Source organism: Loxodonta africana, chromosome 1, assembly GCF_030014295.1.
Source record: "Loxodonta africana isolate mLoxAfr1 chromosome 1, mLoxAfr1.hap2, whole genome shotgun sequence".
NCBI lineage: Eukaryota > Metazoa > Chordata > Mammalia > Proboscidea > Elephantidae > Loxodonta > Loxodonta africana.
Genome location: NC_087342.1, coordinates 22,745,420 through 22,771,347, shown reverse-complemented (window position 1 = coordinate 22,771,347; position 25,928 = coordinate 22,745,420). Strand labels below are relative to the sequence as shown.

The window sequence follows — 25,928 nt, the reverse complement described above, 5'->3', positions numbered from 1 at the left end:
TAACCCTAAACAGTAAACGCTCATATTTATTTGTGTTCATGTTGTCTGTCTCTCCCACTAGCATGGAAATGTATTTCATTTTATGCCCAGTGCCTAAGACAATGTGTGGCACATGTTCCATTCTAAATAACTAAGCGGTAAGTGATTAGTCAATGTGAGCATGGAAAACCTGCTGATCCCTGGATTTTCATGAGAGCCACAAGCAGACATACCCACAACAAAGTCAATGCTATATTTTCCTCCATGGTAGCATTCAGTTCACTAGCACTCTCTCAAAGTTCCCTGCAAAGAGAACCTTTGCCCATCTAGTAAAATAGAGAAATAAAAGTTGAAGTACTAATGCTTATCGTGTTTTTACTCAAATAACGAATGTGTTATATGTTTTCTGCCATCCATGCAACCCCCTGGGGCATTATTTTCCCAGGTGCCCTGTGAACATTTTATGTGTGTGGGTGCGTTATTTATGAAAAATACGGTACTCATCCTTGCCTTAGCTATAGAAAGAAATTTCACAGGAAATATCCAGTGATTTGCCATGAGAGCTCAACAAGCAGAAAGCTTCCATCTCCAAATCCCAGAAGAATTCTTATCTCTTTGGGCCTGAATAAAATTAGAGGTTCTCTCTCTTTCTTTTAATCTCTAGAGTTCAATATTTAGCTTCAGAGGAGAAGTTAATAAACTTCTCAACTAATATTTAGGGCCATTCAAAAGATCTTTTGCAATTTAATAGAGAGACTACACATGTATACCTATGCCTCAATCTGTGTGCAGTCTCTCTCTCACTGTCTCCTTGAAGTCTTACACTACATACATTTAGATTTTTGGTCTGGAGAGTTATGGAAGTGTTAAGATGCCCAGCCAATATCCATTTTCCCTTTCTTATTAATAGAACCCTGATTTTGATGGGCATGGCAATGTGCCCCTGCTTAAAATAAAAAGAAAAAAAACATTTCCCAGTTCTCTTTCCATTCTAGGGTGGCCACATAGCACAGTTCTATCCAGTGAGTCCTAACAGATGCCTGCTGGAATTTTTGGTAAAGTGTGCTTTCCTGATGAAGGCACCATTCCTACCTCAATGCCTAGAGTATGTACATGGTGGCTGGGAATGTAGAAACCATCTCGTATCACAAGGCCAAGGACAAATAAATGTAAAGACCCTGGCCCTAATGAGTGTGCTCGGACAAGAAAGCACCACCATAGCTGTCTATCTCTAGATCTCTGGTTACTTAAAGGAAACTTAACCCTTAATTTCTTCAAGCCACTGTTACGCGGGTCCCTTTGGCTCACAGTCAAACTTAACTATTTGACACAAAGGAAGTGAAGTTATGAAAACTGTCATTAAGAGTTGATCGTGGGAAGTGAAAAAATCGCAAGAGGGAATTTACAAACTAGATATGAGGTTTTGTGAACAGATGTTCACTTCAGGTTACCCGCTGAGTCATACAAAGCAGAGTGCATAACACAACTGCTTCGTTATTGCCCTAACCCTAACTCAGGGCTCTTTTTAGGGTGAATAGGGCACTATCAATAAGTACGCTAAGTCACCAAGCATAAACAGGAACTATTCTAAACAAACCAAGACATATGGTTTGCCCACAGGAGACTGATATTCTCAGTGGCTCCAAGATAAAGTTCTTTCTTTCCAATTGGCACTGACTGAAAAATATCTGCCACTTACATTTCTATGTATCTAATCAATTTCCCCAAATTAAATACTAGGTTTCTAAACTTGCTGGTGCAGAATGAGTCTTTAGGAGCTCCATGAAGGCAGCAGACTTTAGGCTAGAGAAGAAGGTCGTACTTTCTGATCTCTCCCTGTCTACCATTGTTTCTTACTTGGCCACCTATCAAGGTGTTTTTTTGTTTTGTTTTATTTTGTTTTTTTAATATTCTTTTTCTCTGTGCTGTTTGTTCAAGAGTAATAAACAGGAGTGGCAAAAATGGTTAAGAGCTCAGCTACAAACCGAAAGTTTTGGCTGTTTGAACCCACCCAGAGGCGTCTAAGAAGAAAAGCCTGGTGATCTACTTCCAAAAGATCACCCACCCAAACCAAAAAAAAAAAAAAGATCAGTCATTGGAAACCCTATGCAGCACAGTTCTGACACCATGCGACTGCCATGAGTTGGAACGGACTCGACAACAACTGGTTTGGCTCTGTGATTTGGTCTGTTCAAAGGATCAACACCTCTGAAGACTTGGCCATTAGAAACACCTGCTTCTGCTTCACCACATCTCTGTTTCATTCAAATCTCAGCTGAAAACACACTGATTTTCCCTTTACGTCTAGCACTCATAACTTCCTTCTCTTTACCCTTCCTGAAATTCCATGAACGTCATGGCATATAGATTCATTTTATGTAGCACGTTTTACTCCAAGTGACTTATATAGGGAGGTATTTCCTGGAAAGAAAGTTCTTAGAAGTGGAAAAACTGCCTCATGCTAGAAAATAAATAAATAAAAGTAAAAAATGATCTGTATCTTTTGGTGGTTTTCTTGTTACAAACCCAACAGATATTCAAATATAAAAACTACTAATTCTTACATTGGTGTCATGGATTGAATTATTTCCTCCCAAAATATTTGTCAACTTGGTCAGGTCACGATTCCCGGTATTGTGTGGTTGTCCTCCATTTTGTGATCTGATGTAATTATCCTCCATTTTGTCATGTGCTATAAATCTTAACCTCTATATGTTAATGGGTAGAATTAGTTTGGGGTGTATCTTGAGTCATGCCCTTACTAAGGCTGTGCATGACTCAAGTCACAGTCTTACTCAAGTCGCAAACTTACTCAAGTCACAACTTTTATCTTAGGAGAGAGAAATAAAAGGAGAGAGAAGCAAGAAGAAAGAGAAGGGACCTCACTGCCACCAAGAAAGAAGAGCCAGGAGCACAGTGTGTCCCTTTAGACCTGGAGTCCCTGTACTGAGAACCTTGTAGACCCAGGGGAAGATTGATGCCAAGATACATGGAGATTTCCAAGGGACACCAGGCTCACAGATGTTGAAAGGAGACAAAGACTTTCACCCAGAGCCGACACAGAAAGAAAGCTTCCCCACTGAGCTGGCACCTTGAATTCAGACTTCCAGCCTCTTAAACTGTGAGAGAATAAATTTCTGTTTGTTAAAGTCATCCACTTGTGGTATTTCTGTTATAGCTTCACTAGATAACTAAGGCGATTGGTGTGGGAGGGTGGAAGGCAAAGGAAGGCAGAGCTGTCTAATAACGACTGGGAAACTGCTTTGGAAATCAGGCTGGCCCAGGAAGCCATAACAAAGTCATAACTCTTCCGAAGGAACCTGCTTGCTGGGTGATCCTTCAGCAGGAGCACCACAGAGAACAGAGAGTAAATGGAGCTTCAGCTTTCTCTGAGACTCTCCTATGAAAATTGATTCATCTCTTTATCAGTTTATTAGGTTTTGTTTTGTTTGTTTTAATCCAATAAAAACTGGTTTAAGCAAGAGGGCAATTGCCTCATGTAACTGAACATTTCATCGGTAGGGCTCCTTTCAGGTATGTCTTGATGGACAACGTCAAAGGATATGCGTGACATCTGACTTCTCCATCTTTTGACCTAGACTTTCTGTTCTCTGAATATCAGCTTTATCCTTAGGCTCTCCCCTTGTGGTTTTAAGATGGTAGCATTCGTCTTATCCTCTCAGCTCCAACTCCAGTTTAAAAAAAAAAAAAAAGGCAGCTCCCTTTCAACTTTCTTGGGCCTGAAGCTCACTGGCCCTACTTAGATGACAAGTGCTATACAACTAATCTACCACGTCAGAGTGACTAAAGATACTGATTGGACTAGGCGAACCAGGGACCACCACTAAAAGTAAGGGTGTGATTAACCCTCCACGAAACTCATGGATCGATGGTACAGAACTGATTGAGGGTATACCAAGTGTCATGGATTGTATTATGTCCCCCCAAAATGTGTGTATCAACTTGGTTGGGCCATGATTCCCAGTATTGTGTGGTAGTCCTCCATTTTGTGATTGTAATTTTATGTTGAGAGGATTAGGGTGGGATTGTAATGCCAGCCTTACTCAGGTCACCTCCCTGATCCAATGTAAAGAGAGTTTCCCTGGGGTGTGGCCTACACCACCTTTTATCTCTCAGGAGATAAAAGAAAATGGAAGCAAGCAGAGAGCTGGGGACCCCCTACCACCAAGAAAGCAGTGCCAGGAGCAGAGTATGTCCTTTGGACTTGGGGTTCCTGCGCAGAGAAGCTCCTAGTCTGGGAGAAGATTGATGAGAAGGCCGACAGAGAGAGAAAGACTTCCCCTGGAGCTGACGCCCTGAGTTTGGACTTTTAGCCTACTTTACTAAGAAGAAATAAATTTCTCTTTGTTAAAGCCATCCAGTTGTGGTATTTTCTGTTATAGCAGCACCAGGTCACTAAGACACCAAGCATCTTTTTTAATATATCTAATTATGGCTAACATAGAGCTTGGATTATGTACTATGGGTTTATATGCACATTTTCATTTAATCCTTCCATGAGTCAGAATTGACTCGATGGCAGTGGGTTTAGTTTTTTTTTTTTTTTATAATCCTGTAAGTGGAGCCCTGGTGGCGCAGTGGTTAAGAGCTATGGCAAGCTACGGCTGTTAATCAAAAGGTCGGCAGTTCAAATCCACCAGCCACTCCTGAGGAACCCTAGGGACATTTCTACTCTGTCCTGTAGCATTGCTATGAGTCAGAATCGACTCATTGGCAAGGGGTTTATAATCCTATAAAGCAAGCATTATCATTATCACCCCTCTTTTACATGTAAAGCACCTGAGTTTAGAAGGTTAAGAGTACTGTCCAGTGACATAAAGAAAGCAAGCGACAGAGCTAGGATTCAAATCCAGTTTTATTTCTCTAAAGTTCACATTCTTCAATACTACAGAATACTGCCTGATTCACTAATGACTAAAGAAACACAATCCAGCAATTTTGGAAATATGACTACATGTTTGCTCAATGTGCCACAATGTCAAGAAGGAAGGAAAAAAACATAAAACTTGGTATCATTTTTTCAATGATTCTGCCAATGCTCCTCATTAGTACTGTTCTTAGAAGTTTAATCCTGTTTTTATTTTTCAATGGAAAATGTTATTAGAAGCACATATGCTAATTCTCACAATGAAGGCTAGCTCTGGAGCTAAAGTATTAATATTTTCCAGAAGTTATAAATTCTTGGAATAAAACCAACACCACTTACTACTGAAAACATTGTAATAAGGTAAAAATACATGCTTACCATTATCTAATCCCCACTGAAGTATGACTAAAGCCTGTTGATGCTTTTTAAAGAAAGACAATCTAACCCCAATAGAGAAAAATCCAGGTCACATGTTTCCAAGCGACAGCTGTCAGATTCCTCAGCTGGCAGCATTCCTTTTTTTTTTTTTAGTGTAAAATAATATCCCAGTTCAATTAATTAATATATGGGGAGAAGGAGGACAAATAGCAAAAATGGTACCTCCTTCCTATGGCCAAAAACTATCCTAAGATAAAAAGGAAATGTTATAAAATTCAAGGAAACCACACTACGTGAGGAGAAAAAAAGTACGTAAATGACCTAAAGTGAATATTTAATAATCTAGTAATTGCTATTTAATAATATTTAATAATTTAAAAAATATTTAATAATCTAGTAATTGCTGAACAAGCCTTTGTGATTTGACCTTGGATATCTCTCAGGCATCATTAACTTCAAAACTCTATGATTCATTTGGCATTAATGGCTGAGGTTCTCCTCTCTCTCCCTCCTTGGCTCTCTCCCTCTCTACTTCCCTCCCCTCCTCTCAATGTTAGAAACTCTTCAGGGACACCACTTTTGTCCCAAGGAGTAGCTCTGAATATGCCTCGGGTTTCCTACCTTTCCGTGAGGAAGTAAGGTAATGAGGAAATTCAGATTCCATAATGGTACCTCTATTCTAGATAAGTTAAAACACACACAAACACACACACACACACACACACAAAACTGCCATTTCCTTTCAAGATGGGTAGGAAATTGTGTACTTAGGGATGAACCCTAACGACCGGCTGGCTTCCCAAGAAGATGCCCAGGCCAATTTTTGCTGCCCCCTCCCACTTTTATACACAGTATTACGTATAGAAAGGAAAACATGGTAACGTCACTCTTAAAACTACAACTTAGGATCAGCCTCGACAGTGAAGAAGGATGAGTAGTAAGATTCTTCTAGCCAACTTTAAATCTTTCAACTTTAACATCAAAGGACAGTCATATCCTATTCAAAGCTGAACCAATTAACTGAACTTGAAAATGCCTAGGGTCAAATCTTGAAAATTATTACAAAAGACCATAGAGTAAAGACTAGACAGACATTGAATTACCGCCAGAATTAAACTACGTGAGATACATCCATCAGCTGATTCAATGAGATTTTAGCAGATGCCTTCACATGGGGCTTGCAGATTTCAGTGCTATAGCAGAAATGAGGAGATATGAGACATGATCTCTAACTTGGATCTGATAGGAAACATATCGCATGAAAACAAACAACTCCAACAAAAGAAAAAAAGAGGATATGCAGCTAAATGCCTACTGAATATGAAATGTGGAAATTATTTTGGCTGCAAAAAGTAGGAAAATTCTTGCTGGGTCTTGAATGATGTGACAATTTGGCCATCTATGATGACAGAGAAGTGAAAGAAAATAGAATAATATAAAAAGTACTTTTTCCCATTGCCCACGTTGCAAACATATACTAGTTTTGGGGTTTTTTCCTCACAGCGCTCAATAGCAGCCATCTCTGTTCTTTCTCAGTAGACTCCTCCATGTATCTCAGTAGCTCTTGGCTCAGTTTTTCGATATAAAATCAGCATCTTCTCACAAATTTGACACTGTCTGCTCTGGCTGAAGCACCAAATTAGGTATGGAATTCTCAGAAAAAAAAGAACAAGAATCCAGCCAGCAATCTCACTCTCATTCTCCTGATTGTTGTTGTTTTCTGATGTTACCTTTAAATAATGGCATCACAAACCCAACGACAGGCTGTCCTGGCTTTCAAAAGAATCATGCTCTTGACATTATATTGAACAATACAGAGTGACACATCCTTAATTGCAACAGCAAATAGGAAAAATAATGTTGATTAAAGAAATGAGCATTGAACTAGAATTTCCTTTTTCTTAACCTACCTCACCTATACTGAATGACCTCAATTTAATCACTTAACCTCTCTGTTTCCCAAATATACCTTTTGTCACTTGGCAATAATGCTGTTGAAGTTATTGCAAGGCTCAAAGAAGATAGTTTATATCAAAGTGCAGAAGAAATGCGAAACACTATACGATGGGAAAGTTTCATCTTACGTAAGTACAACGGCAGCGTGGTACTATAAAAAGCTCAGTGTTTTTGAAGTTAAGACCTGGGTTTAAGTTCTGGTTCTATTATTTAGTAGGATGGGCTTATTTAAGTCAACAAATCTCTCTAAGGCTGTTTTTCATGAATACCCGATAGTTCATGCCTGCCCTTCCTCACAGGGTTGCTGTGAAAAATAAGCACAAATCTAAAAGCTCTTTAGAAACAATAAAAACTAGTTATATTATTATTCTTACCAGCATGTCCATGAGTACTGCTGCTATGAATCTCATTGGTATAGCTTCTCTCAGGACAACTCATAAGAATACCTCTTGTTTGTCAGAAGACAGATTGACCTAAAGGAGTGACTTGATCACTGATTTAGCTTAAAATATATTCCGGTTCTATGGGTTAAGGATGGTATAAAACAATAAAAATTTGTGTTCATGTAATTTGACTTTAGTTTTTCCCTCAGTAGGAAAACAAATTCTCATTAGTTCATTAAGATACATAATGCAGATTTTGGAAATAATCGCCATAAGGCCAGAGCATTATTTATATAATTGTTTTAAGTTTATAAAGTAAATAAGCAATGGCTGTGGTCAGAAAAAGAAACCTTTTGAAAACATCTTAATCATTATTAATCACCGAGGTGCCAGTGATATGTCTGCTAAGCACATCGAACACTACATTTAAAAAAGGCCTCTGAATGTCTATTTTCACTGATAATATTTAGGTTAGTTATAATTTCTAGACATGCTTCATATTATTCAAACTGAATTCTTCTAAGTGCTATACTCTGCAAGTTTTCTCAAGTTTAAATGTCAAGGCATCCAAATTGTCCAAACCATTGAGTTAGGTTCTTACTTTCCAATCATTGGTATGCCAGACAGCACTCTCATGTCATTCCTTTCTCCCATTATTTGCTTCTTATAAGTTGGGGTATGAAAAGGGATAGGGGGCAGAAGTGTGGGTGGTGGGTGGGTCTGGAGGCAGAGACAGAGGAGTATGGTACTAGAACAGGGCATTCACTTCAACTAGATAGGCAATTCTTTAGGAAGATAAAGACCTTATCTGTTTTATCCACTTTCATATGCCCAATATACTATACAATATAGTGCCTAGAATGTGATAAATTTTCAATAAACATATGCCGAATTGTAGGTTTACTGAGATTGACTTTGAGGGCAGAGTAGCATTTGTGTAGTGGTTTGTTAGGCCACCAGTAAAGATCTGACCAATGGAATCATAGTTAATTGCCCTGCTTTTGTATCATCTGTACTTAGAGTGGAAATCCTCGTGGCACAGTGGTTAAGAGTTTGGCTGCTAACCAAAAGGTTGGCAGTTCAAATCCAACAGGTGCTTCTTGGAAACCCTATAGGGCAGTTCTACTCTGTCTTATAGGGTCACGATCAGTCAGAATTGACTTAATGGCAATTGGTTTTTTTTTGTTTTTGTTTTTTGGGGGGATACTTGGAGTGGGGCCGTGGTGGTACAGTGGTTAAGATCTTGGCTGCTAACCAAATGGCCAGCTGTTTGAGTCTACTAGTCACTCCTTGGAAACCCCTATGGGGCAGTTCTACTCTGTCCTATAGGGTCACTGTAGGGTCACTATGAGTTGGAATCAACTTGACAGCTATGGGGTTTTTTTGGTTATAATTGGAGTAGGCAATTCTTTCAAATTCAACACATCTTTATTCAGAACCTTCCTTTACCAAAGAACATGCTTAATGCTGTCACTGGGAGAAATATGAGGTCCAGGTAGCAATGATGAATACGACATAATGCCTGTTCACCATCAAATTATAATTCAAGTGCTGTGACAGTAAAGCACAAATAGTGCCCAATTCTCATTGAGAATAGGTAACGGAGAGAGGTGACTTATCAGGTAACATTTGAGTTTAGCTACAAAAGGATTAGAGATTACATCGCTAGAGAACAGAAAAAGGCGAATATAATAGCATCAGATTTATCATTAAGGTAGTATCACTGTTACCTTTCCATATTGTATTACATATATCATCCTATACAATAATTTTCTAAAATACTCTACCACCAATTTTCTAATCACACTTTGAAAATAATCTGGTTCTATACTTTTATACCAAAAGATGAATATCTGTGATTGTTTTATGTACATAAGGGTCAGTTCAAAATACTTAAATACAAGAAGATGCCAATGTGAATAAATGTATAAGGAAGAGTGGAAAGAGATTTGTTTAGGTCTCACTTTCTGTGACTCCCACATTCCCACACAAATACACAAAGTGCCTTTAAGCATTGTGATAATTTGAGAAAATTGTAGGTGGTTTTACAAGCTTTTCAAAAAACTAGTATAACTCAAAGAGAGTGAAACATCAAAGGACATTAAATTTCCAATCAGTTAGAATGAGTTAAATAATAACAAAAAAAAATTAATGACACTGTCTGTATAAGGTAAAATTTGTAGGCAAATCTGTCTCAACAGATTGTGATACCACGGTAGTATCTCCTGAACTACTGAAAAAGGTGGCACAGGAACATAAGTTGATAACATCCACCCACAAGCTTGCTTTGCTTTGGAAAGTGATGGCTTCTAGAACTTTTATTTACTCTACTTTAAAATAAAGGCATTGTTTAATGCTATTAAAAATTATTTTGGAGCTTCTTTCAAAAAGGCACAGTGAGTTCGGCATATGATGCACTCACTCTGCTCCAAGCAGATGGCAATGATGAATAAGAGACAAAAATGTAATGCCTAAATGGCATAGCTAAGCATCTCCATAGAAGACAATTGCAAAGTCCTGAGCAGACTGAAGCTGCAGGCCTGAAGGGCTTCTTCAGGTCCTGAAGGAAGGGTTGTGGCCAAGTGCCCCATTCTGATGAGGTCAAGGGAAATAACATGATGGTGGGCCAGAGCCAAGCTTCCTGCTCACACCAGGGCTGAGAGAGGGTTTTCCTGAGCCAACTCTAAGAAGGATGAAATTAAATAGAAAAAAAAGATCCTACTACCTTTAAGCAATATTCAGATATAGGAGATCACAAACATAGCCACACAATGAGGACCAAGCCACACCCTGGCCCAGGCCACCTACCCTAACCCCAATATTACCTAAGGATAAGGAGTCTTCAAGTGACTCTTAAAATCTTACTTGAAACTGGTGCCCCTAGAGGTTGGATAGTAGCTGAAGGTGGCGGAGGGGGGATGCTGGGGGGAAGAGACTTGCTAGAAAGTGAGGGCAAACAGACCTCAGAGGAAGAAAAGAAGGGAGAAGAGGGGGAGAAATGTGCCTATAAACCAAAAATTTAAAAGACTCATAGCGACCCTATAAGACAGAATAGAACTGCCCCATAAGGTTTCCAAGGACCTTTTGGTTAGCAGCCATAGCTCTTAACCACTACACCACTAGGGTTTCCATGTCAAGAATAGGTAGATATTAAACAGAAACCATTAGACATCTCAAAAATGAAAAATACAGTGATTGAAATTACAAAAAAAAAAAAAAAATAGATGGCATAAATTCTAGACTAGACAAATTTGAAACTTTCCAATGCGTCATACAATATTTTCAACACAACAGACTGGAAGCGTGATAAAGAAATAAAATTTTTAAGAGTAAAAGTTAAAGCTTTCCAGAATTAAGAAATATGATTCTTTGGATCAAAAAAACACATTCTAAGTCCCTAGCAAGATAAATAAAGATTGATTCACACCAAGACACTACCGTGAAGTTACAGAACATAAAGAAAATACGAGAAAAAAGTCTCAGAGGTTTCCACAGAGAAGACTACCAAAAATGAAAGCATATTAAAATGACGACAAACTTCTCATTGTCAACAAGAGATGCCAGAAGGTCATGAGAATTTTCAAAGTTCTGACGAAAATACTGGTCAACCAGAATTTTATAACTATCTAAACTGTAATTCAAGAGTGAAAATGAAAGAAAGGCATTTTCATGGATACTAAGACTAAGTAGATTCATCATTCACAGACGCTAACACACACAAGTACTGATGAAGGTCAAAGACTACAGTATGGATTACCCCCGAACATAGAATGAAAATCCTCACAATTGGGCCCATAAATAACATCATGATAAATGGTGAAGAAATTGAAGTTGTCAAGGATTTCGTTCTATTTGGATCAACAATCAATGCCCATAGAAGCAACAGTCAAGAAATCAAACAACATATCACATAGGGCAAATCTGCTGCAAAGGACTTCTTTCAAATCTTAAAAAACAGAGATGTCACTTGATGACTAAGATCTGCCTGACCTAACCCATGGCATTTTCAGTCACCTTACATGCATGTGAAAGCTGGACAATGAAAACGAAACACCAAAGAACTGACACATTAGAACTGTGGTATTGGCACAAAATATTGAATATACCACAGACATTTTATTTAGAAGAACCGTTGGTGAACGCACTGCCAGAAAACTCCTTAGAAGTAAGGATGGACAAGTCCCCAGAAGGGACCAATCATTAGAGAAGGACACCATGCTTGAGAGAGGCCAGCAAAAAGGAGGGAGACCCTCAATGACATGGATTGACACAGTGGCTGTAACATATCAACAACTGTGAGGATGGCACAGCACCAGGCAATGTTTCATTCTGTTATACATAAGGTCGATATGAGTTGGAGCTGACTTGACAGCAACTAACAACATGTTTTAAAAAACTAAGGGTAATCGCTAAAGAAATAGAAATACAAGCTAAGTTTACAAACTAGCAAAATAAAAAAGGAATACAAGAAAAGAACTTTAACGACACAAGAGAAAAGAGAAGCATAAAAGATAAAAAACAAAATGCAAATTACCATGATAAAACTAAACCCAGGTGCAACAATAATCTTATTAAATATACATGGATTAAACTCATCTATTAAAACACAGATTTTTTTTTTTTTTCCCAGAATGGGTCTTAAAATTCTAGCTCTATGCTACCTAAGAGTAGCTCTGTCTTTACTAATACTTTCTCCTCCTGTCTCCTGGTAAGGGAGGGAGAAATCAAAAATAGCAAAGAGAATTAATTCCTAGCTTAGATATGAATAGAAACCAGGCAAACGAAACTAGAGAAATGATTCCATTTGTCTTACTTGCATTCTAAAAGTGTTCTTTAGAACTTCTTTAGTCTGCTCCCAGTACTCTCAGCCACTCTCCGCTCCCTACACACACCCTAGTCATGGTCCTTACTGATGAACCCAACTGCATTATTTCACATGAAATAGAAAATTGCTTTTCAAATGACTTAAGCCTTAACGTATACAAAAACACCTCAGGAAATCCAGTGTTAATAGCCTGTTTCCACCTTACCACAAGGCTCCTAGCTGTGCTGGCACATCCCTGCTGAGGACCCCACACAGGTATGATTACATCAAATTCTTTCAGGTCAGCCTTCCCTATTACCGTCCCCCTTTAGTCCTTTAACAAAATCTTTAGACATACATCCCTGTTTAAAATTAAAGACCAGCGTTTACTCCTATCAGTTCTATCCAGAAAGAGGATTAATTTCAAATCAGGGAGCCTGATGCTCTATGTCAGTGATGTCAAGATTGATCTTGGTGGCCTCATGGTACCATAAGCAGGGAAAACCATTGGGATTCCTGATGTCAGACAAGTTTGATTTGAATGAAGATGAGATCTAAAAATCCAGATCCAGAGAACAGATATCTGAACAGGTAGTTATTGGCTTTACAAAGGTGTCAGCTCTATTACCAAAAAGAAAAAAAGCTCTCACAGCAAAATTCTCTACTTAAGAGCTTCTTAGAACCCCTTCCTATGGGCCCAAGCTCCCTGTGTCTTAACCCAGCTCTGAACAAGGAGAGAAAGAATGCTGCAGAGAACTATGTTCAGTGACCACATACCGAATTCCCAGTCTCCCCTCCCCGGCACTTTACGATTGTGGTTCAATAGTGATGGCCACACAAATACACAGACACACGCGCGCATGCACGCAGGCGTGGGCTCCTACCCAACTGTCTCCCGCCTACAATACTGTTGTTAGAATCCTGCATTTTTCTTCTTTCTGGACCCCAGATATCAATTTAAGTCCAGTGATCTGAATTCTACAGCTTTTGGAGAATTACAGCCCACATTCTGGCCTTTTAAATACAACGTATGTAATACAGTCTGCCTTTAGCTGCTTACTTGATGACTGATTAAATCGTGAAATCAATATACTAAGATTGTCTCTATGTTTTAGTTTTTGTTTTATTCAAGATTTCTTTAAATAAGTTTAACTGGAATGGAATCCTGCTCTACGAAACTGTGGTCTAAGTTTTGACCTACTGCCATAAAAATCAGTTGAGCATTTAACTGACAGCTTTGTTTTGTTTAAGCTGAGGAGTGTGTGTGTGTGTTTAGCTTACTATCCTAGGTTGAGAAAACCAAAACCCATTAACTGGAATTATCCAAAGCAATAAACTTTTACCTTTCTTTTCCTTCTTTTAATTTTTACTTTAAAAAAATGAGCTCATTAACTGAACATTAAGAACTGTTAGGACTATAACACATGTAGAATGAAAGCCCGTTGTTTTGACCAAAAATGCATTTACCTGGAAGTACTATTTTGAGCAAAAATGATGATAACATAGCATTTGATTGCTGCCTAATCTTGTCACTTTAGATTTGAAAGAGACATTAGACAACATGGACTCCAACCCCTTCATTTTAAAGGTCCAGAAATTAAGCAGAGAGGTGATTTGCCCAAAGGGATAACTAGATAGTAATTAAAATGCAAATAAAAACCAAATATTCTAGCCCTAATCCAAACCTCATTCTATAAGTCCATATGCCTTTGAAGTGACCTGAGAATCTGACAATTAGTTACTACACATATTTATTAAATGCATACAAACACAAAATCTCTTCTGAAATCTTTCTCCGCAACACAACAGAGAAGACTCTCAGACAATTTGAAGAATTTCTCTTCCCAAACCATCCTCTATGCTTGAAGGAGAGGTAAAGGAAAATGCCTCGCTTCTTAAATTAAACCAAAGATAAAATTCAGAAGACCGATTACCTTCTAGCAGGGGGAGCTAGACAAGAGAATTTATATCACATGGAGAGTAACTGGGTCTTTCTCATGTAACAGGACATGGTCTTTTAACATCCCAAATTATAAGACCAATAATAATCCTGAAAAACTGGGGAATAAATTCTAAGAACAAGTTTGATTAGGTCAGAAAATACAAAATGACTTCAACTTCCAATTTTCTTCTGTTAAATAACAATTACTGCATTATCTCTCAATACCAGGTCATGAGCAAACACACGCATGCACACACACACACACCCCGGACAAGGTACTTACTGAGCTGTAGAGATAGCCTTCACCATTCATGGCCACATAGAGGCTAGCCTTCACCCCTTGGATGGCCACCACACGCAGGCCCACAGGAATTAGATTGAAGAGAGCTAGAAGAGCAAAAAGAAGACAGGAAAGGATCAGTGACCTTTGGAATAAATAATCTTGCTTCTTAAATTGACTCCTTTAGAATTAAAACCTAACAGTATAAATTGGTGGGGAGAGAGAAAGAGAGGCCTAACAGTGCAAACTAGATTCTTGTCTGTGCACACCCTTAATTACCTATGTGACTTATCATGAACACTCAGCTTCTGTTTTACCATCTGTGATAAAGGGGTTAGATGGTGGCCTGGTGGTTAAAACCCTGGTTGCTAACTAAAAAGTCAGCTGTTCGAATCCACCAGCTGCTCCTCGGAAACCCAATGGGGCAGTTCTACTCTACCCTATAGGGTTGCTCTGAGTTGGAATCAACTCAGCGGCAATGGGTTTTGGTTTTCTCAACCTAGGATAGTAAGCTAAACACACACACACACACACACACACACACACACACACCTCAGCTTAAACAAAACAAAGCTTTCAGTTAAATGCTCAGCTCATTTTTATGGCAGTAGGTCAAAACTTAGGCCACAGTTTCAGAGAGCAGGATTCCATTCCAAGCTGTTTGACATGGACCAGTCTCTTTACCTTTCTGAAAGTCATTTCTTCATTTGTCATAAAACTTCAGACTGAGTCTTAATAGATGCTTAAGAATTAATTGCTGGCTCTGTTTGAATCTAAACTATGTTTTCATCCTTCCGACGTTCTCAGCACTATCCTTTTGCTACTAAAATAACTGAAGAAGTACAAGAGCTTAAAGTCTACTTGGGCAGAGAAAGCTAAGACAGACAGAATAATCCGAAAGAGTATATGATTTGCTTCTATAATTAAATGTAATATATGCATTTTCTATGCTATATTCTCTATGTTACAGAAGTGCAGGAAAGTGGGAGATCTGTGCGACCTGAAACAGTTGGGAAATGCCCCACACAGAAAGTGGGAACCAGGCTGACCCTTCAAGAATGGACGGAATTTGAGTAAGCCAAGAAAAGAAGGACATTACAATGAGCTGGGAAGTGAGGTGGTTCTGCAGGGTAAAGTTTACATGCAGGAAGGGACAGGCACATTGGAGGATTTGATTCATATTGAAGAGAAATGGGGAAGAACACCACGTACTTAAAGCAGGATAAATAACAGAGTCTACCATTCCAACCTTAGAGGTTCTAGATTTTACCAAATGGTCAACAAGAAGGGTGGCACATAAGATTAGGACAGCAAAACAAATTAAAGGAACGAGTGGAAGACTTACAGACAACATAGTTTCTAAACCCAGTGGCTTTGAGCCATTCAATTTACCTCTCTGTCTTAGTCTTCCTATCTGTAAAATAGGTGTGATAGCCCCTATGGCACAGAGTTAAAAGGAGAATTAAATTCATTGTCATGTTCTTGAAAGTGTTTCATAAACAGAGAGATATTCTTTCTATATGAGTTACGTGTCATTAATGTCCGATTCCTCCGTTTGTCAAAAAAGGTTACCAGCAGCCGGAGGCAAAAGCTGACATATTGCCTCAGTAACATTTATGGAGTTCTTACTCAGCAGCTTGCTTATTACTTTAAAAAATAATACTTTATAGTTTTATATAACTTAATTTTAAAAGTGCTGACAAATTCATTATTGTATTTGATCTTGATAACCATAAATACCGTCAAGACTTTAAGATAAAATGATTATCCTATTTTTTAGAAGAGCAACAGGGTCAGAGAGGTTACCCAGTTGAAACTGCATATAAACAAAGATTTTCTGACTCTCTATGTGGTTAATCCAAAAACCAGCGCCCTCGAGTCGATTCCAACTCATAGCAACCCTATAGGACAGAGTAGAACTATGTGGTTATCTGTCCAAAATGTAATGTTTCCTCCTTTTTCCCTTGAAACCTGAATTTTCCCAAATATCCATTCTCACCTGGTCCCAAAGTAATAGATAATTTAGCCACATTTCCCCACATACTCTGCATCCAGGTGGCTTTGACCTAAGTACTAGCCAATGGGACGTAGGCAGAAGTGACTTAAGAAGCTTGAGGGATCCTTCCTTAAAGACAGGTTATGGGTGCCCAATCCTTGGCTTTATTGCTATTTGGATGAGGAAGTGGTGGCTGAACCATCTCAAACCATGAAAATAAGGATTATTCCCACGGGAGTGTAGGCGAGGGGAGCTGGAAAGAGTAGGGACCTCGGTGGCTGCATGGAGCAATGGCATTAGTCCAGCGGCCAATTAGCTACATCTGGCTTTTATGTGAGAGAATGAGTCCTGGTTATCTCAGTCTGTACAGCGCATAGCCACCTCTGATCCTAACTGATACAGATTGTTAATGAAAGCAGAATTACTGGGTAAGGTTTGTACTTATATGGAAGGTGCTGATATAGATGGTAAATAATGGTAGCTGGAAAATATCAAGTTCAATGACAATCCTTGTGAGAAAGAGTAATTAAATTCAAAACCCTGCAAAATGTTTTTCTAAAGATTTCCCTGGACAAACGCTAAGAATATTAGTTCATTTAGGTAATGCAGAAGAAAAAGGCAGAACTATAAAGTTCTTCCTATGTGAGGAATATGAGAAAACTGCTAAATCCAGGCAAAAGCAAAGGCAAGAAACTAGTGAAACTTTCATGTGAACCATAAGGTAATAATGGATTTTAGACGGTATGTTTTGAGAGACCTACCAAGACCATTGGAAACCCCGTGGCATAGTGGTTAAGTGCTAAGGCTGCTAACCAAAAGTCGGCAGTTTCCAGGCACTCCTTGCAAACTCTATGGGGCAGTTCTATTCTGTCCTCTAAGGTCGCTGTGAGTTGGAATTGACTCAACGGCACTGGGTTTGGTTTTTCTTGGTTACCAAGACCATTAAAAAAAAAAAAAATTCAGGAAACAACTTTGAATGGCAAATGACTTACTCTTATCTTTGATTTATCTTCTGTGTGGCAAATTCTGGCTCCGCCTCCCAGGAACCCTTCTCTACTCAGTGAATCCCCAGTCTTCCTGTCCATCCTCAAAGCGACTGCCCTAAATCGTAGTAACTTGGCTACCTGACCCCACAATTTTCTGCAAGTTCCTTCCATCTATTCCTGCCATTCCCCTGCTTACAAACCTCTAGCAATTCCTTGTTGTCTACAAGATGAAGTCCAAACTCTTGACTATGGCTCTTAACGTTCTTGACAACCTGGCCTCCACCTGCATTTGAGCTTTTTGCCGGTCACACCTCCCATCCACCCTAACCAGCTTCATATAGTATTTTCCCTTTTCTTAAGTTCCCCCTTGATCTTTTTTTTTCCTTTTGTCCTTTATCTTTTTTTTTTTTGGACAGTCCATCTCTCCACTCTTAACCTGCTCAACTGTTTTTCATCCTTTAAGGCATACCTTATTCAACTCTTCCATGAGTGTTGCACAAACCTTCCAGAGCCAGCTGTTCTTCTTACCAGAATTATTTGTTTCATGGGCATATTCCATAATGGCATTTGGAGCATTATATTAGAGTTATTTGTTTACATGTCTGTCTCCCTCCCTGTAACTCAAGATTCTTAAGGGTAAGTCTCTGTAACATCTTGCCCAGTTATATGTACAGAGCATATATTCAATAAATGTTATTGATTATAAGGGTCATAAAAGACATATTATTTCCAGGGATTTATATTTCCTTATTGGAATGAAAGTTTTTGTTTTTTGTTTTTAAGATAAGAATGAAATTAAAAACTCAAAACATAGCCTACTACTGAAGGTTGTACACAGGCACAATGTACATTTCAGCTACATGGTACCATTAACTCTAATGCATTTATTTATAGCTTCTAGGGATTTAATCTCCCTCCTCCTACCTTCTGGAGCCCTGGTGGCACAGTGGTTAAGTGTTCGGCTGCTAACCAAAAAGTTGGCAGTTCAAATTCACTGGCCGCTCCTTGGAAACCCTATGGGGCAGTTCTACTCCGTCCTGGAGGGCCACTATGAGTCGCAATCTACTCGATGGCAATAAGTTGGTTTTCTCCTACCTTCTGAACTCCATGTTTTTGCTTGCTTCATTCCCTTTTCCTGGAATGTTGCTTTTCCCATATCTTCATATTGAGACTCCTGCCATGCTTGAAATGACATGTGTAGTCCCAAGTTCTTTGTCTTGTTTCTCAGTTTCCCGAGCCCTGGATCTAAACTGCATTATCAAAATTTATCATTTTCTTCCTTAAAACAACTCTTCTGTTTTCTCTACTGACCAAAGTTAAGGTGTGTTTACTATGAAACTAAGGAAACTTTAGCTTCATAGCCCCTAAATTACATGGGCTCTATCCAAGGTGCTGGGAGAGGGCCCTATCAGTGTGCACTGGGATGAAAAACTAGCATCAGTTCAAAAGTTATTTGCTAGGGTAAGGGTGGGTGGGGGTAGACTAGAAATGCCCTAAAATCTAGCAATTCATACAGGAAAGAAAATTCCCCAATTTGAAAATGATCCTAAACATTTATATGAAATTAACAGTCGTGATATTTTTTATTGTAAATTACAATTGCAAAGCTAAAAGAACTTCTAAATTACAACAAATAAAAGAGCAATTTTAACCTCACTTCAGGGATGGCTGAATTATCTTTCTATTTTTTCCACACAAAATGTATTACAAAGTCATTGTCATATGAAAGACATTCAAAGATTTATACAGCTAAAAATAATAGAAGAGTGATTTATCGACTTGCATCCAACAGCTAAAATTAAAATATTCTGTTTTTTCTCTGAATTTTAAAGTCCTCATGGTAGTTTCGGCTTTTTAAAACATAACTTTTTTGTCATCTATTTTCTTACTCAAAATACTCCCTTTTATACCTAAATTTCATTTCATAATTTTGGATTGATTTTTTTCAAAGGGGATCTCCAAATGGTCCTACCCTTCTGTCTCAGGTTGAAATTTAGGTGGAAAGACAGAATGAAAGAAACATTGGGCACAAGAAAGGATAAAGTAAAGGTATTATGTTCACTGAACACTTACTTTTTTTGTCAGGCATTTGCTAGGCATTTTGACAGGCAAGATGTCATTTTATATCAAACTAAAAGCTGATTATTGAGCTTCATTTCAGAGCATAAAACAGGTCTAACTTCTCCTTTTGGGTACAAAGTAAGTAAATGAAGTGACTGAAAAGTACCTAAACTATAGGGTAAGACACTCATACCAAACAAAAAACCAAACCTATGGCCGTCGAGTCGATTCCAACTCATAGAGACCCTATTGGACACAGTAGAACTGCCTCTTAGGGTTTCCAAGGAGCGCCTGGTAGATTTGAACTGCCGACCTTTTGGTTAGCAGCCGTGGCTCTTAACTACTACACCACCAGGATTTCCAGATACTCATACAGTACCTTGTAAATACCTCTCCTATTTCCCTGATTTGGAGGGCATTTATGTTTTCTATAAACATTTATTGGGTATTTATTATATAAATGTTGTGTTTGGGCTGAGGAAATAGTAATGAACCCAACAGACATGATCCTTCGGACATACACCTTCGTCTGTTAATCTTTTTGAAGCCTCGCCCCCATTCTGTCCAGCAATTTGAAGGCGTTGGACACTTTTATTTTTCTTCCCATTGTTTAGCATAGCATCTGGGCCTTAGAAGCTGCTACTCAATCCTCCCTCAATAAATAAGTGAATGAGCCACTGTTTCTCTTTAAGCTTGCTTATTTGTAGCTTTTCTAGGTCATATTTCCATAATTAAGCATGTGGGAAAAAATGGAAGATAATATTTACCATACATAATCAATACAGAACAAAATTTAGATACTTAATTTAAAGAAAAAGCCAGAAAACCTACATGGTAGAAAGTCTGAGATGGCAGAATCACGGGCTGCATGGGCCTAGGGTGTTTGGGGGAAGAGGACAGGGCTGTAGGGAATGAAGTACAAGGGAAGAGATCTATTATAATGTAGACATCTTGTAAAATTATACTGGATCAGAGAGAAAAAAACGTGTTGTAAAAGTACTGTGTTCTTATTCAACTTATTTGCTGTCTATTATCTTTACTAGATTATTTCAGTGACAAAAAGGTAATAACCAATCCAAGACACATCAGAAAGCACTTAATGTTACAATCAACAGAGTTGCAAAGAAGGGGTAGAAATGAGGAGGGGGTAAAAAGAAAGAAACCCAAACCCAGTGGCATCAAGTCAGTTCTGACTCACAGCGATCCTATATAACAGAGTAGAACTGCCCCCATAGGGTTTCCAAGGAGTGCCTGCTGGATTTAAACTGCGGGACCTTTTGGTTAGCAGCCATAGCTCTTAACCAATACACCACCAGGGTTTCCAAAGAAAAGAAAGCTCAGGACAAATTTAACTTTGTAACATGTAAATCTAGTATCTTTCCTATAACTTCTAAGGACAGAATCCTTACTGCTTGCAACAATGAACATATTTACATCATAAAAGAGTACAATTGTATTTTGACATTCTAGGTTAATTTTGTAGGATGGACAATGATGAAATGCATTTTATGACCCATTAAAAACTCAAGTAAATTTATAGATTCTAACAGAATGGAGATACCTAGGTTCATAAACTGGGGACTATCAATGTCAGATTCTCTGGAAAATTTAATATCATTTCCCATAATATCGATCACTACAAAAAGTTCTCAAAAAAGGTATTTTGTTAGAGTGTGAATAACATCCTATCTTACAAAATCTTAACCTAAAAAAATAAGTTGGTACCAGGTTTTCTTCCCCATAATCCTATAGTTTCTTGCAATAATATTTGTAATAGTTATATTTTTAATAATATTTGCAGGCCACTCAATTGGTTTTTCCTTATTCATGAAATTCCTATTTATTTCTGGCATTTATTTATCATTTACTCAGGTCAATTTTTCCACTTCCTTCTTCTCAATAGGAAAATACTTTTCCTGCTGAGTATACATCAAACTAGTTTTTGAGTCCTCCAACCGAGGAGTGGTTACATACATTAATTATTCCCTGATCCTAATTCTACAGCATTCCATACATAGCATTTCTCATGCTGCTTTTTAATATGTATTGCTTGACTGAGTCTCCGCACAAAATAGGAAGTTTTCAAGAGTATGACTCTTTTTTTTCTTTTTTTTTTTTTTGGTACCCACAAGCATTGCATAGTAGAAGCCTAAACAATTATGGTTGCTGAGCTGAACTCTCTAAAGCAACATTTCCTACAGAAATTAAGGGACAGGTATAATTGTCCCTCTGTCTTCAGCTTTTAAGTCAAGGATTCAAGACCAGGTTAAGGACTGAACTTCAGTTCCCAGGACATAGCTTTAAGCAGGAAGTCCTAGTTGTAAAATTAAACACCTTTGTAATCTTGGTAACTGCAAGTCATTTAACCTCTCCAAGCCTCAGCTTCTTTGTTTTGAATGCTTCACTGGACTTTTTATGAAGATCAATTAAAAGAATAGAGTTTTAAAAACACAGTTCTTAAACCATAAAAGTAAAATACAAAGTGCCGTTATCGGTGTTGTTGGTTTATACTTCTAAATTTAGAGCTTTCATAATGGGGGGGTGAGGTAGCAGGGTGATCATTACCCTGTATTTCAACTTCTTAAAAAGTCATGGGAGAAAAGAGCAAGGTATTTATTTCATTTCTATATCAAAGACCCAGTAAGCAAAAACAACCATATAGCTTTAAAATAAAACAATGCAAACAATGAAAAAAGGAGCCCAGGTGGCACAGTGGTTAAGCGCTCAGCTGCTAACCAAAAAGTCACTGGTTCAAACCCACCAGCTGCTCCAGCAGAGATAGATGTGGCAGTCTGCTTCCGTAAAGATTTCACCCTTGGAAACTCTATGGGGCAGTTCTACTCTGTCCTGCAGGGTCGCCATGAATCAGCATCGACTGGACAGCAGTGGGTTTGGTTTTGGTTTTTAAACAATGTAAAAATCAACACACTTGAGGTTATGCTAAATCAGTGCTTTCAGTCTGATGCCCTATTTTGTACACAATTGCATTGGCCAAATAACCCAACTAACTGATTTATTTTCTCCACTGACTTTACGGACTTCTGGAACTGATTAGTGGATTGGGGCTTAGAGACTAAATTTTTCTTCTAGGCATCAGCTCACAGCAGACAATGTGGATTTTCAACACAGTGGAAATGAGCACAATGATGGTTCCTTTCTTTGACAAGGGCTAGTTGAAATGTTTCCCTTAGCTCCAGTAGAAGTTCTGTTGCTAGCTTTTAATCCTGGTAACGCCAAATAACCTTTCCTATTTTTTTTATGATACTTTAAAGACATTCAAAAACTTGCATAATTAACAAGCAAATTCAGTGTGATTCTTATTTCTCTCCTTTAAGATGAAAAATGAAGCATATCATTATCAATAATGAAAGCAAATGCCTGTCATCACTCATCCTTTACAGCCAATTTGTCTTACACAGAAGACTTGTCTCACAGCTCATTTGAAGAATTCAGTGATCAGCACAGGTGTCAGTCCATAAGATCAAGGGGCAAAAACATCCTCCAGGAAATCACTTCATGTTTGGAAGCTTTCAGATTTGTATCCTCTAAAAAGTGTCCATCAAACACTATGTTGCAAAAAATGGTACTCTGGCCTATTGGGTTTATTTATTAATTTATCACATATATCCCAATCGTTGTGCTAGGCACTTGTAATACAGTGGTGAAAAAGACCAACATGGTACCTGCCAACATGGCAGCTAAAATCTAACATAGAAAAAATTGACCCCATTAGTGTTGCCATCATCACAGACGAAGAAACTGTAGCTCAAGAATATGGTTTACAGGGTCATAGAGTCTGCTAGTGAAAAAGCAAAGATGTGAACCTAGGCTCTGGTGGTGATAAAGCTATAAAATCTTGTTGCTCTTAAGGAGAATGAAGAATACCAAAGACATATGGTAAAGATGAGCCCAAGAGACAGAAAGAGCCACATAAACCAGAGACTGGAAGAACTAGAGCCAGAGACTGGAAGAACTAGATGGTGCCCGGCTACCACCGACGACTGCCCTGACAGGGAACACAACAGAGAATCCCTGATGCAGTGGAATGCAGATCTCAAATTCTCATAAAAAGACCAGACGTAATGGTCTGACTGGGACTAGAGGGACCCAAGAAGTCATGGTCCCCAGACCCTTTGTAGCCCAAGACTGGAACCATTCCTGAAGCCAACTCTTTAGACAGAGATTGGGCTGGAGTACAAGACAGAAAACGATACTGGTGAGAAGTGAGCTTCTTGGCTTAAGTAGATACATGAGACTATGTGGCCAACTCCTGCCTGGAGGCGAGATGAGAAGGCAGAGGGGGACAGGAGCTGGTTGAATGGACACGCAGAATACAGGGTGGAGAGAAGGAGTATGCTGTCTCATTAGGGGAAGGGCAGTACATAGCAAGGTGTGTATAACTTTTGTATGAGAGACTGACTTGATTTGTAAACTTTCACTTAAAGTACAATAAATAAAGAAAAAAATATTGTTGCTCTTAAAGAATGAAAGAGAAATTCTAGAAAATTACAATCCAAGTAGTTGCAAAGAAAGTGAGAAAAATGGAACAGTAGTAAAGGAATTCAGAGACCTTAGAGGCATTTTTAAGTCTAGCAGGTACGTCCCACCCAGAAGGTACAAAACTTTTTAATTCTCCTGAGTCGTCATTACACACACAACACAAGCAAACTTGTTTGAGATGGCTGAGCTATGCTCAACAAAGCTTTGTACTTTGTTATTGTTCATTATCAAAACAAGAAAACACTTTTGACAATTTATACACACAATAAGAATGAGCATTTATATTGAAATATACTTGAAAGTCAATGGAAAATCCACAAACGGAACATTCATTATTCTATTTTTACATTATGTTGAGGCCCAAATGTTACACTTACTGCTCATGATTTAAAAAAAAAAAAAAAAATCCAAAAATATTAAGTTTGATCTACAGAATTTAATATCATGTGTTAAGCTTGTTTTTAGAAATGGACAAATAGGATGATGATTTTGCTCTTATTTTTTTTTTTTTTTTTTTTTTTTATTCTCCTCTAAGGAAACCCTGGTGGTGTAGTGGTTAACTGCTATGGCTGCAAACCAAAGGGTTAGCCATTCAAATCTACCAGGTGCTCCTTGAAAACTCTATGGGGCAGTTCTACTCTGTTCTATAGGGTCGCTTTGAGTCAGAATCGACTCCCTGGCACTGGGTTTGGGTTTTTCAGGTTATTCTCCTCTAACCTTAAAATCTCTCCCTCAGCTCATCTCTACTATAATCCCTAGTTGGAAAATGCTTCCAAAGTACCACATCTCACCCATCATTCAATTGCAATTGTTCAGTAACTTTCCTTGGTTCCCCACTTCCTATAATACAGTCAGCTAAGGCAATTCTAAAATACAGCCCTGTGATTCTTCCTTCATCCAAATAGTCAGCTCACTTTCCTGCATTATGGCGGGAGCTTTCTCCACTTCGTTATCTTGTGCCTCCTCATCATTCTCCTAACTTGGCTTATTTTATTCCAATTCCTCAAGATTCAGTGTTAAAGCCACCTTCACTGAGCACTATGGCTTTTGGAGATCTCTTCCATCTCTGAAATCTGGGGATTCTTCTAGTCACTGGTAGTACGGTGCCACCTTACATTGGTAGGTTTGGTTTTGTATAGACGTCCAACCTCTCCTACTGCTCTGGGAACAGCTAGAAGGCAGGAATTGTATCAGATTCACCTTTGTAACCCAATGACAGGATGCAGTTGGTCCTCAATATGTTGATGTTAATGAAAATGAAACACGCATACGACAGGCATATGTGCAATTCCAATCACTGTGTTGTAGCTGCCTGGAACAGTGCCTTTGCAAGTCATCTGAGGCTAGACAGCAGTAAATGTTTTGAGAATTTTGGGATGTCTATCATGGACACAGAAGCGGGAGCTTGTGCCAGTTATTTGCCATCTGTAGCTCAAGGGTATCCTTTTACACCAAAATATCATGAAACATCCCATAAAAGAACAGCAACGATGTTGACTGTCCTTTAAAATAAATGTCTTACTGTATAATTCCATCTCAAAAGTTGGAGAATGCAAATTTTGTATTCAGGCTTTAGAAACTGAAAAACTCCAAAAGTAATTCAGTCTACTGGTTCCCAAGCTTTGGTGCATATTACAAACCTCTGTGAGTTTTTAAAAAATTCTGATGCCCGGGCTGCAACCATACCAATTAAATCAGAACCTCTTGGTACTGAACCTAGGCATCAGTATTTTTTTTAATTCCTCAGATGATCTCAATGGGCAGTACTGTTAAAA

General features: G+C 38.5%; 1 protein-coding gene across 1 annotated transcript in view; it reads right to left on the bottom strand.

Moving 5' to 3' along the window:
• FGF12 (fibroblast growth factor 12) overlaps positions 1 to 25,928 on the bottom strand; it is a 280,043-nt gene that overhangs the window by 168,405 nt on the left and 85,710 nt on the right. The window contains exon 3 of the mRNA XM_023551628.2: positions 14,614 to 14,717. Coding sequence (XP_023407396.2) covers positions 14,614 to 14,717 — 104 coding nt within the window. The remainder of the gene's footprint in view (positions 1 to 14,613; positions 14,718 to 25,928) is intronic.